The sequence below is a fragment of the Antechinus flavipes genome, chromosome 3 (assembly GCF_016432865.1).
Source record: "Antechinus flavipes isolate AdamAnt ecotype Samford, QLD, Australia chromosome 3, AdamAnt_v2, whole genome shotgun sequence".
NCBI lineage: Eukaryota > Metazoa > Chordata > Mammalia > Dasyuromorphia > Dasyuridae > Antechinus > Antechinus flavipes.
Window position 1 is genome coordinate 410,919,458 of NC_067400.1, and position 12,160 is coordinate 410,931,617.

The 12,160-nt window shown below is 36.9% G+C and overlaps 1 protein-coding gene across 3 annotated transcripts in view; it reads left to right on the forward strand.

Annotated features, from left to right (window-relative positions):
• Positions 1–3,438: 3,438 nt before the first annotated feature.
• CCDC141 (coiled-coil domain containing 141) overlaps positions 3,439–12,160 on the forward strand; it is a 255,951-nt gene continuing 247,229 nt past the window's right edge. Inside the window, exons 1-2 of one of the 3 annotated variants that reach the window (XM_051986120.1) lie at positions 3,439–3,534; positions 5,500–5,733. In XM_051986120.1, the coding sequence (XP_051842080.1) occupies positions 5,632–5,733 (102 nt within the window). In that variant the 5' untranslated portion in view covers positions 3,439–3,534; positions 5,500–5,631. Of the gene's footprint in view, positions 3,535–4,561; positions 5,734–12,160 lie in introns of those variants that run through there. The other 2 variants (XM_051986121.1, XM_051986119.1) reach the window with 2 other exon arrangements.

Consider the following 12,160-nt stretch of genomic DNA (forward strand, 5'->3'; position numbering starts at 1 on the left):
ATCTACCAATCAGCCATGAAAGAAATACTCAAATGAAAACTTCCAGAAATATTATAGCCAAATTTTAGAGCTCCTAGGTAAAGGGGAAAATATTGCAAGCATCCAGCCAGAAAAAAAATTCAAGTATCATGGAGCCACAATCAAGGTAACACAAAAATTAGCACCTTCTACATCAAAGGAACTGAGGTCTTGGAATATGATATTCAAGAGGGAAAAGGAGCTAGAATTACAACCAAGAATCATCTACCCAACAAAACTGAATATAATTTTTTTGGGAAAAAATGGATATTCCATGAATTAAAGAACTTTTAAGCATTCTTTAAAAAATGATTCATTCTGATTTGTTTATTTTTTATGTTAATTGATAAGAGTTTATTGATTTTAGAGCTAGAATGGATTTTCAAAGTCATCTAATTTTATAAAAATTATCAAATTTTTGTAGAAGAAAAAATAAGACTTTCAAAAATCAAGTATCTTGCTTAGGTATATGTTAGAAGAGGAAAAAAGAAGAGAAGAAAGAAGAGAATGTTATTAAATAGTAAATCATGAAACTGTTTTAATTTGAACTGCATAAATAGATGAGAATGAGTTAAGAGTAATTACAGTGATGGCGATAACTTAAATTTATACTTCTTTAACATATATATGTGTATATATATATATACATGTGTATATATATATATACATATATATATATATGCTTTTATACTACTTTTAAGTTTGGAAAATGCTTCATATTCATTTCATTTTCACAACAATTTTGTAAGGCAGTTGCTATTATTATATTATTATTCCCATTTTACAAATGAAGAAATAGACTCAGAAAGTTTCAGGGACTTGCTCATGTCAATCACATAAGTAAGCATACAATAAGTAGTAAAGTATGGTTTACAAAGCATTTTGTAAATATTTTCTCCTTTTATCCTCACAAGAAACCCTAGGAGGAGGGTGCTATTATTATACTCATTTTACAGATAAGGAAACTGAGACAATCAGTTAAGTGACTTGCCTAGGGTCACATAGCTGCTAAATGTTTGAAGTCTGATCTGAACTCATCTTACTGACTCCACTTACTGTGCTACTTTAAGGAAACTACTCAAAGATTCCAAGATCCATTCCCTGTAATTAAAGAAATAGCCCTCATAGGGGATACAAGAAAAATGTGGGTTTTTTTTTACATATACTCATAAGTCTTACAAGTTTTTTGGCAAAATACGTTCATATGGTTTGTGGTTTATATTTCCTCAAATGTGTAGAATTTTACTCTATAGATTCTGGTTATAACTTTTTGGTTCTCTCTGGAGAATATTTTACTAATGTTTAGCTAGCATGCATCTACCATTTCCAGGAAGATAAAGGGAAGAAACATAATAATATCTATGAAATTCTCCATAAACTTCAAAGGACATTAGAATGTCTGTAATGAATTATATATTTTTTTGATGGTCATGGTAGATGGAGTATAAACAAGCCATAATTCAAAAGCTTTTTAGTACCACAGTTTCTTTTCAGTTCTTATAATTCAGATTTGATGAGTGTACTATTTTTTAAAATTCTGGCAGTATTTCAAATCACTTAAATAGAGTGAAATAATACAATTTGTAATCAGCTATTATACAAGCTGAAGAACAATAGTTGGGGTTTCTCCATGAGCTGGAAAATCCACTTAAATGTGTCATCATTTAGGTACTTGCAGAGGGAAGACTGTCAAACTACCTAAGCATCTAGAGGGGGAAAGGTCCAATTTAAGTGGAGGGAGGGAGAAGTGAAAGGGGACAAAATATGGGAGCTAGGATAAGATGAATCTATTTAGTTGACTATTAACCAGAACTGGGGTTCAAGGCCTGACTTTGCCTTTTGTTAGCTGTGTGAAGGTAGTTGAGTAAATTAACCTTGGTAAGCTTCAGTTTCTTCATCTGTAAGACAGAGATAATAATATTTATGTTCCCTGTCTCATGGGGCAGCAGCAAGTAGAGTATATTGTAAATTGCAAAGGTCTAAATGCACATGAGATATTGAAAGCTTTCTCAACTGAGAATTTGAATTTCAAAATGAGCCAAGGACAAATATAACATTGAGATGTTATGTTTTGAAAAGATGCAAGACATATGGAATGAAGTGAAGAAAACTATAACAATATGTATTATAACAGCACTTTTGTAAAAATAAGTTTTGAAAAACTTAACTCTGATCAAAGAAATGATCTATCTTGATTCCAGAGAACTGACAAAGCTGAATGCTGCCCACCTCATAAAAGAAAGATAATATCTAAACCTTCCTCCTTCTATCTTTCTTTTTTCTGCCTTCCTTCTTTTTCTTTCTCCCTCCTTTCCTTCCTCCTTTTCCCTTTCTCTCTTTTCTGTCTTCCTTTTCTTTTCCTTTTCTTCTTCTTCCTCTCATTTTCTTCCTTCCTTCCTTCTTCCTTTCTTCTTTCCTTTCTTCCTCTTCCCTCCCTCCCCACCCCTTTCTTTCTCAAAAGGTGGGGGAAAGTAGGAGGGAGAAAATGATTGCTTGATATCCTAAAACATAACAAAATTAATAAGGAAAACAAAAAAGAAACATGTTACACAAAGCCAAAGCATTATTACTAAAGCTAAACAAAAATAAATAATATATGAATCTATTTATGTCAATATCATTTTTTTCTTTAAAAAGGCAAAAACACTGACCTTCATAGGAGGAAAAGTCCTCCAATGAATTGATGGCTGAATCTCATGTTCAAATAGATTCCTTCCTGATTTCCTGACATTTAAATTCTGGCAATAATCCCTCAATTTCTTTTTTCCCTCCATTCTTTCTTCTGGAATCTGAGCTCTAGAAATTCCATTGTGTATTCCATGCCCTAATATAATTACATATCTTAATGATGGTCTTGTGGACACAACCGCTCATTTCTTAGCCTGAGGTTCTTACACCTTGGCAGCAAATACCCACTACACTCAAGGTATCTGAGCTAACATGTGGCTAAATTATATGTGATATGTGTAGTTGTGTGTGTAAGCCATCCTTTGCTGTTCCCATTGGCATTTATCCAGATGTTGGAACATTACTACTTGGGGATTTTTTGGTGTCTGTTGTGAGTATCCTGTGACAAAACTTGTCAACCCAGTCTTTTCCTAAGCCCAGTTAGCTCAAGATTGTTTATTCTTCATTTTTTTCAAATGGCCCAAGTGTTTGTTCAATCGCTTTAGCTGAAGGAGCCAGCCTTCTAACCTTCTGGTCAAGCTGACCCTCTTGCAAGTACTTCTTTCCTGGCATGAAATATTTGTGTTTATAATCTTTTCCCACATCTTGGCGCCCCTCCTAGTCAACCTGTTTATCAATTTGGCAGGTTTGGAGCCTGTTCTCCTCAGCCATGGCCACCTCCCCCTCCCTGTGTTCATGACATCATATAAACTTCCTGGAGCCTGATCTCTGGGTTCCAGGAGAAGTTTTCATGTCTAGAATGTGGGAGAGAAACGCCAGTCATGGTCATCTAATTGCTGAAAAGCTGTGCCATGCCCTTTAGAGAAACCAGAATTGCTGAATAAAAAGGTGTGTGTGTGTGTGTGTGTGTGTGTGTGTGTGTGTGTGTGTGTGTGTACATCCCTCCCTCCCCCCTTCTTTTTCTTTTAATTTAAGTACATGACTATGGTCAGAGCAGAGCAAGATAATTGTACAGACTTAAATGTGTTAAACAGCAGCATCAAAATTTAAAATGTTTTTACAGGGAGCTGAGGTGTTTTGACAAGAAGAATCAGGTGGATCGCAGTTAAGACTGTCTATTTACAGCTCTTTCCTCGTCTTTATTCTTCCTCCAGTTCCTTGATGGTTTTGCCAGTTTATGACTCTGCACCTCTACCTCCCCATGTTTCTCCTTCCTGCCTCTCTTTCTCTCTCTCTCTCTCTCTCTCTCTCTCTCTCTCTCTCTCTCTCTCTCTCTCTCTCTCTCTCTCTCTCTCTTTCTCTCTCTCTCTTTCTCTCTCTCTCTCTCTCTTCTCTCTCTCTCTCTCTCTCCTCTCTCTCTCTCTCTCTCTCTCTCCTCCTCCTCCTTCTCCCTTTCCCTCACCCCTCTGTCTCTGTTTCTGTTTCTACCTGTCTTTCCCTCTCCCTCCCTCCCTCCCTTTCTTCTCTCTCTCTCTCTCTGTCTCTCTCTCTCTCTGTCTCTCTCTCTCTCTGTCTCTCTGTCTCTCTCTCTCTTTCTTTCTCCCTCCCCTTCTCCCTCTCTCTCACCCCTCTGTCTCTGTTTCTTTTTCTGCCTGTCTTTCCCTCTCTTTCCCTCCCTTCCCTCTCTCTCTGTCTCTGTCTGTCTGTCTCTCTCTCTGTCTGTCTCTCTCTCTGTCTCTCTGTCTCTCTCTCTCTCTCTGTCTCTCTGTCTCTCTCTCTCTTTCTTTCTCCCTCCCCTTCTCCCTCTCTCTCACCCCTCTGTCTCTGTTTCTTTTTCTGCCTGTCTTTCCCTCTCCTTCCCTCCCTTCCCTCTGTCTCTGTCTCTCTCTCTGTCTCTCTCTCTCTGTATGTCTCTCTCTCTGTCTCTCTCTCTGTCTCTCTCTCTCTCTCTCTCTCTCTCTCTCTCTCATTTTCTCAGTGACCTATAACCTAAAGTTTAGTGTCACCCTCAGCTGTTCTGTTGGGGGGATCTAGCAGCTGCTGCTTAATACCACAGGCAACTTGTAGCTTACTCCTAGTTTCTAGGATTAGGATTAATCTACTCATCTGGTACTATGATTTCAAACTGTCTATGATTAATCTGCACAGTAATGTGGAAGGGGGGAATTTATTCTGAAGCATAGTGCTGAATTTTAATGGGGCCCCCAAAAAGCCTTTTTTGTGATAATCAAAAAGTTTACAGTTAAAAACACACTTTTTTTTTAACAATAAAAGTTAGAAGATATAACAGGGAAATGAGCTGTGGAAACATTATTCTGAAAGAATACTAAATATGAAAGACATCTGTATATATAAGTTTTAAAAACAATTCCTCCATGCAATTCTTCTAAAAGAAGTGTAATTCTGAAATTGAATCAGTGGATATGGTTTTGGTAATAGAGGCTGGAAAAGAAAGGGATGATGGGTTTGGGGAGGGGTAATTGATCTAAAAATATATTACTGACAGTTTTGTGCAGTAAGCAATTCAGTGGAAAAAAACAAGTACTGTAATTTTTTTTTAAGCAAATCTTCATAATTTTATATGCACTCGTAACAGCAAACAAGTCTTGGAGATCAGGATTCAGGACAATAGCTTGCTGGTTTAAAAGTCCACAATTTACAAGTGGACAAAACTAGATTTTTAAAAAATTATCATTTGCATATATCGTTTTTCCATTTCCTTATCGAGTGTCAGATGATGTTCACAGAGCTCAGGGCCATCCTCTACCCTTCAGATAATGACAGGGAAAAAAAAAAAACTCAGACAGCTTAATGCTACCAAACTAGGGGTGTGTCGATGCTCCGTTTCTCTCTCAAGAATGATAAACTCAATGGGGTTGTCTATTTTTAACCTCCTGTTCTTTCCTTTGGCAGACTAATCAGTGTTAGCTGAGATCTTTCCCTGAATGAATCCAAGTAACCCTGTTTGCTGCCTTCTGAAATGACCAGGAGAGACACATCTGTACAGAGGCTGCCTTAAAGAATAAACTGTGGTTCGAAAGTACCATGTCCAGCCAAGAGAGTTCTGGGGCACTGCCTTCCACAACAACAGTCAGCTCTGTCGCTGTGCAAGCTGGGGACTCCAGGATTGTCATAGCTATCTTGAAGGTAAGCTGACAGTTCTCTCACTCACTCTCAGTAATCTTCTCTTCACTTCTTGGTTTGAGGCTTGCCTAACTGCTGGATGATATATACCCATCAACATTCCACATGGGGCAGCAGTTTACAATATAGAGAAAAAATCTTTCTGCTTCAAGTAACTAAGAGTAAACTAGCAAATTCAAGACAATTTAGCATGTTCTTTTTTTATATGATAAAGTGAAAGAAAGGAATGTATTTTTAGCCAGAAAACAAAACAAAAAGAGATGATAGTATCTCTGCCCCAGAATTTATTAGAATTTTTTCTAGCTTTTTTTTTTCTGACTAAACAAAGTGGGAAGGAAGGTTGTTATCTGGGCAGAAGGAAGGGGTCTTGTGATCATGCTTACAGTTTGGCGGGGGGCTCGTCGTAGGAGATAGGGAGAGTGCTTAAAAGTTGAAGAATGATGTTCTTTGAGTGTGAGGGAGAACAGGATACAGATTTTGTGAAGGTCCTATACCCTTATTGTACCCACCTCTGTACAGCACTCAGTCTGGCAAGGTAAAGAAAATTTTTAATTCTAGTCACAATATTGAGGAAGAAAAAAAAGAGTGCTAGGGACACCACTACCTCCTTGTTCCTTAATAATGGTGAGTTGGATACCACTTAGGACTTTAACATTTGGCTTCATCTCCAATAAGCCCTTCTAATATTTGACAATGTAGCTTCAGGCTGAGAAGACATCTTCCATCAAAATGAAGTGACTCATTCCCCTTGAAAAAGACTTGCAAAGATTTTTAAAACGTTTCTTTGGCTTTAGATAGTTCGCCTCCAAAAGACTGTACTGTTTAATGAAGGGAAAAGTTGAAAACAAATCAGTGATTCTAGCCAAATATCATTCTGTATTCTGTTTGTTGTTGTTTATCTTTCGTTCTCAAGAGAACCATCAAGATTTGATGGCCTGACTAACTTTCCTTTTGGTCTTTTAATGGATGTTGGACAATTTGTTCTATTTCATTGAACGTTGTTGCTGTTTATGGTACAGTAATATGCAAACTCATAGAGAAGAAACCATAACTAGACAGAGAAAAATGATTCAACACAAAAAGACTGAAAAGTATTTCTACACAGGTGCATTTCCTGTTGTTGTTGCTATTACATTTGGTCTCTGAACACACAGGACAGTGTTCTATCTCTCTCTTACCAAAGATTCTGTTTCAGGGAGATAAGATGAGATGAGAAAGAAGCCTGATACTGAAGTAGCAAGATTTTATAATGTGCATGTGACTTGATGATGCTTTGAGAACCTTATAAATTTGGTTCCAGACAGAGAAGTAGGCAAATAAAAATATTTTTTCATCATTGCCTTTTCTCTGGCTATCTCTGCCCCCAAATACGTAGCATCCTTAGAGAAGACAAGAGAATGCCAATCAGAAAATATATTCTAAGAAATCATAGGCTGATTTCTTTTAAAAATGGAAACTTTCAAATTATATTCCAAACTATGAAAATATTTTTTTCTCGAACTGTATCTAGGTTTTTCTGGCCATAAATATTTATAGTATTGAATTGAATTGAATTGACCTTACCACTACCTTAAGATCAAACAATCTCCTGGTGCTACTCTGGATACTTTTGAAAGGAAAAAATCCAAATTCAGAAATCTCTATGTGAAAAAAAGTGCATGTACTTCTTAATTATTTCCAGTGTGTTAGTTATATTCCAGAAAAATTTATTATAACAAAATTACAATTAATTTTACTATTATGTTACTATTTAATATATTCATTTACTATTACTTTATAATATATCACATATAATTGTATGTAATATTATCACATTAATTATATTCCTGGAAAAAGGCACATTTCCTCTCTCATTTCTCTTTAGGAATTCACTTTTCCATGCCCACCTGCCTCTGGGTTGCTGCTTTGTTTTCTCAGTTGTTGATTCTTTAAAAAGTGATTCCTTCAAGGAAACAGAATGAGGGAGGAGATAGAAGGGAGGTCAAGGAAAAGACAGCCACAGAGCAGCTGGACAGTGTTTACATGGCAAGTGTGATGGATGCTAAATACTTCTCAATAAAAATGGAGAAACGGTGTTTCCCTTTAGAGTAAGAGAAAAATCAGTTGGTTTGATCCCTTGTTTGCCTCATTCTCGATCTTAGTTCAGCAGTCAAGGCCATATATAAAAATAATGGAATATGACTTCAATTTTATTAAACAAAAATTTCCCCTATATCCCCATTTTTTGTCCTACTTATCCAAGTATCCTATCTCTTTCTTTTCAAACACAGCTTAGCTTGGCGCTTGGCTAGTTTGTGTGGTTTTATAGAAAGATTATGTGATTATTTAATACTGATTAAGAAGGAGCCAATAAGGTTTGTATTGTACAAACCTCCATTTTATAGATGTTGACATTTCCATAAGCAGACAAAACGTTCTTTGGACAGAATGTTTTGCTCTAGAAATAAATAAGGATCAGAATAAATTTAAAGATTCTATAGACAAAAAGTTGCACTGGAAAAAGTTTGATATGAAAAATGAAGGAAGGGAAAAGGAAGATGAACCTGAAATTGCATTCATGAAAAATGTATTTCTGTTATACTTATTGAGTGTCTTCTGTATACTTGCTTGGGATGAAAAGAGAAGCAAGAAGTCCTCAAGATGCTTAAACTATGAGAAGAGAATCAAGACAAAAAATAGGAAATACAAAATGTAGCAAAATACAAACTAATGTAAAAAACAAGGAAATGATTAATAATCTCTGGGAAGGTACCTTAGATTAATGGTAGGGAAAGAGGCAATCTATAACAGGGTGACTGATGTTTTCTGAGCTTTTGTTTTGAATTGAGTATGGGTGATAGTAAATTACAGGTGAGAGGTCTAATAGAGAAATATGTTTCAAGGAAAGTTGCTTTTAAAAAAATATTCATTTATTTAATATTTTCCCCCAGTTATATTCAAAACAATGTTTTAATTCTTTTTTAAGGTTTTTGAGTTCTAGATTCTCTCCCTTCTCCCACCCACAATTAAAAAGCCACCTGTGAAATTAAGCAAAATGTTTCCATAAAATTCAAGTTGTAAAAGAAAAATCTAGATCTCCCGCCCTAATAAGAATAAAAATCCTCAAGAAAAATTAAATTAAAAAGAGAGAGAGTGAAAGAAATAGAAAATGTTTTGATCTGTATTCAGATACAATCAGTTCCTTCTCTGGGTATGGATAGGATTTTTCATAAGTCCTTCAGAGTAGTTGTGGATGATTGTACTATAAAGAATAGCAAAGTCATTTACAGATGGTAATAATAAAGTCATTACAATAGTAATTGCTATTACTTTGTATATACTTTGTGTATATATTTCATTTTGTTTATAGAGGACTTTCCATGTTTTTTTTTTCCTTGAGAGCATTCTGCTCATCATTTCTCAGAAAACAATAACATTTCATCACAAACACATGTCACAATTTATTGAACCATTACCCAATTGATGTTCATCCCTTCAATTTATATATATTTTTTTTGTCTGAGAAGAAAGCTTCTATGAATATGTTTTATACACATAAGTAATTTTCCTTTTTTTTGTTTTGTTTCCCATCCCATCCCCACATCCCCAAATTTCTTTTGGTATTCATGCCTAGTAGTGGTGTTGTTAGTTCAAAAGATATTCATGAATTTGCATATCTTTTGATTATTTATCAATTGGGGCATGGCTCTTATTTTTTTTTATTTTTTACAAATTTCACTCAGTTCCCTTTGTGTTTGAGAAATGAGGCATTATCAGAGAAACTTGCTTCACATTTTTTTTACAATTACTATTGCTACTTGTATTTTCCCCCATTTATTCTTTCTCTTTTCACCCTGTCCCTCCTCAAAAGTGTTTTGCTACTAATCACTCATTCCCCCAATTTGCCCTCTCTTTTATCATCCTCTTCTGTTTCTCATATCCCAGTCCCACTATTTTCCTGCAGACTAAGATAAATTCCTATACCCTTAGTGAGTATTATTTCCTATTTAAGCCAATTCTAATGAGATTAAGTTCAGTCACTACCCCTTTCCTCCCCCTCTTCCCCTCCACTGTAAGAACTTTTTTTTGTCTCTTTTTTTATGACAGATAATTTGTACCATTGAACTTCTCCCTTTCCTTTTCTCCCAGAACATTCCCCTCTTAATTTCTCACCTCTTAATTTCATCTTTTTATTTTAAAGATATTATCCCTTCATATTCAACTCATACCTGTGCCTTCTGTATTTATATCATCCTTCTAACTGACATAACAATGAGAACATTCTAATAAGTAACAATATCATTCTTCCATGTAGGAACGTAAACAGAGAAACCTTATAGTTCCTTATGTTAGCACTTTCCTCATTAACTTCTTATGCTTCTCCAGAGTCTATATTTGAAAATCAAATTTTCCATTCAGCTTTGATTTTTTCACCACAAATGCTTGAAAATCCTCTCTCTTATTGAATAACCACTTTTTTCCTTTAAAGAATTATACTCAGTTTTGCTGAGCAGGTGAGATTCTTGGTTGCAATGCTAGATCCATTGCTCTCCAGAATATCATGTTCTAAGCCCTCAGGTCCTTTAATGTAGAAGGTGCTAAATCTTGTGTTATCCCGACTGTGGCTCCACTGTACTTGAATTGTTTCTTTCTGGATGCTTACAATATTTTCTCCTGGACCTGGGAATTCCAGAATTTGGCTATAATATTCCTGGGAGTTTTCATTTTGGGATCTCTTTCGGAAGTGACCAGTGGATTCTTTCAATTTCTCTTTTACCTTCTGGTTCTAGAATTTTAGGACAGTTTCCTTGATAATTTCTGAAAGATGATGTCCAGGCTCCTTTTTTGATCATGACTTTCAGATAGATCAATAATTTTAAAATTATCTTTCCTGGAACTATTTTCCAGATCAGTTATTTTTCCAATGAGATATTTCACTTTTTTTCTATTTTTTCTTTTTTCTTTTTTTGCTTTATTGTATCTCAATGTCTCACAAAGTCATTAGCTCGATTCTATTGTTTAAGGCATTTTTCTCAGTGAACTTTGTACCTCCTTGTCCAATTGATCAATTTGCTTTTTAAGGGATTCTTCTCCTCATTCACTTTTTGTATTTCTTTTTGCACCTCTCTCAATTCTTTCCCTAATTTTTCCTCTATCTTTCTTACTTGATTATCCAAGTCCCTTTTGAGCTCTTCCATGGCCTGAGCCCAATTCTTATTTTTCTTGAAGGCTTTGGATGTAGGAGCTTTGACTTTGTTATAATCTTCTGAGTGTGTGTTTTGATCTTTCTTGTCACCATAATAACTTTCAATGGTGAGAAACCGTTTTTTGGTTTTTGCTCAGACTTTTAATTGTCTAGTAAGGTGGGTCTCTGTTTCCAGGGTGGAGGGTGCATTGTCCCGGGCTTCAGGGGTTTTGTGCTGCTCTTTTCAGAAATCTTTTTAGGAATCTGAGAACCAGCACTCTTTTCTGCCCTGGAGCAGTTAGGTGTGTCCCTGCCCCACAGTAGCTATAAGATGTGGTGTGCTGGCTGGGCTGGGGCTCTGCTGACCAGACTGGGCTAGGACTGCACACCAGACTCCCACCTTGTTGCCACAGGCCCTCTCCACTGACTTCCCTAGTGTTCCCAGGCTCAGGGGTCCAGAAGCCTCCAGGACTGCTGCTGATTCAGAGGTCCCACCTACCTGACACTGGGGGTCCTCCAAAGCTGGGGGCAGGGCTGGGCCTGCCCTGGGATTATGGGCTGGCCTTTCACTCTGGTTCCACAGGCCTTTTCTGCTGACCTTCCCAGGTTCTCCTTGGTGTCCCTGGGCTGAGAGGTCTGGAAGCCACCAATACAGGGGCTGATTCAGAGGTCGGGGCAGGCTGGGGCTGGGGTCAGCTGCAGCTGCACAAGCATGCCCTTCACTTGGACTGAAGGCTGCACTACCTCCCTGTAGTCACAGACCTTTTCTGCTGAGCTTCTAACTTGTGGTTGGCTGGAAAACATTCTACTCTGGCTTTTTGGGTGTCCTGATGCTCTAAATGCTGCTTAGAGTTATTATTTAAAGGAATTTGGAGCAGTTTGGGGGAGAGATTGGGCAAGTTCCTGCCTTTACTCTGCCATCTTGGCTCTGCCTCCTCAAGGAAAATTCCTTAAGCATCCTCATGGAGAGGGCAACTAGGTTGTGCAGTGGATAGAGTGCCAGGTTTAAAGTCAGAAAGACTCAAATGGCTGTGCGATCCTGGGCAAGTCACTTGTCCCCGTTTGCCTCAATTTCTTTGTCTGTAAAATGAGCTGGAGAAGGAAATGGCAAACTGCTCCAGGGTCTTTGCCAAGAAAACCCCAAATGGGGCACGAACAGTCAGACATGATTGAAAATGACTAAACAACATTCATGGAGAGAAAGGAGTTTTAGACAAAATACTTTTGATCTTCCCATGTGCCTTGTCCATATGCAGTATGGTTCTC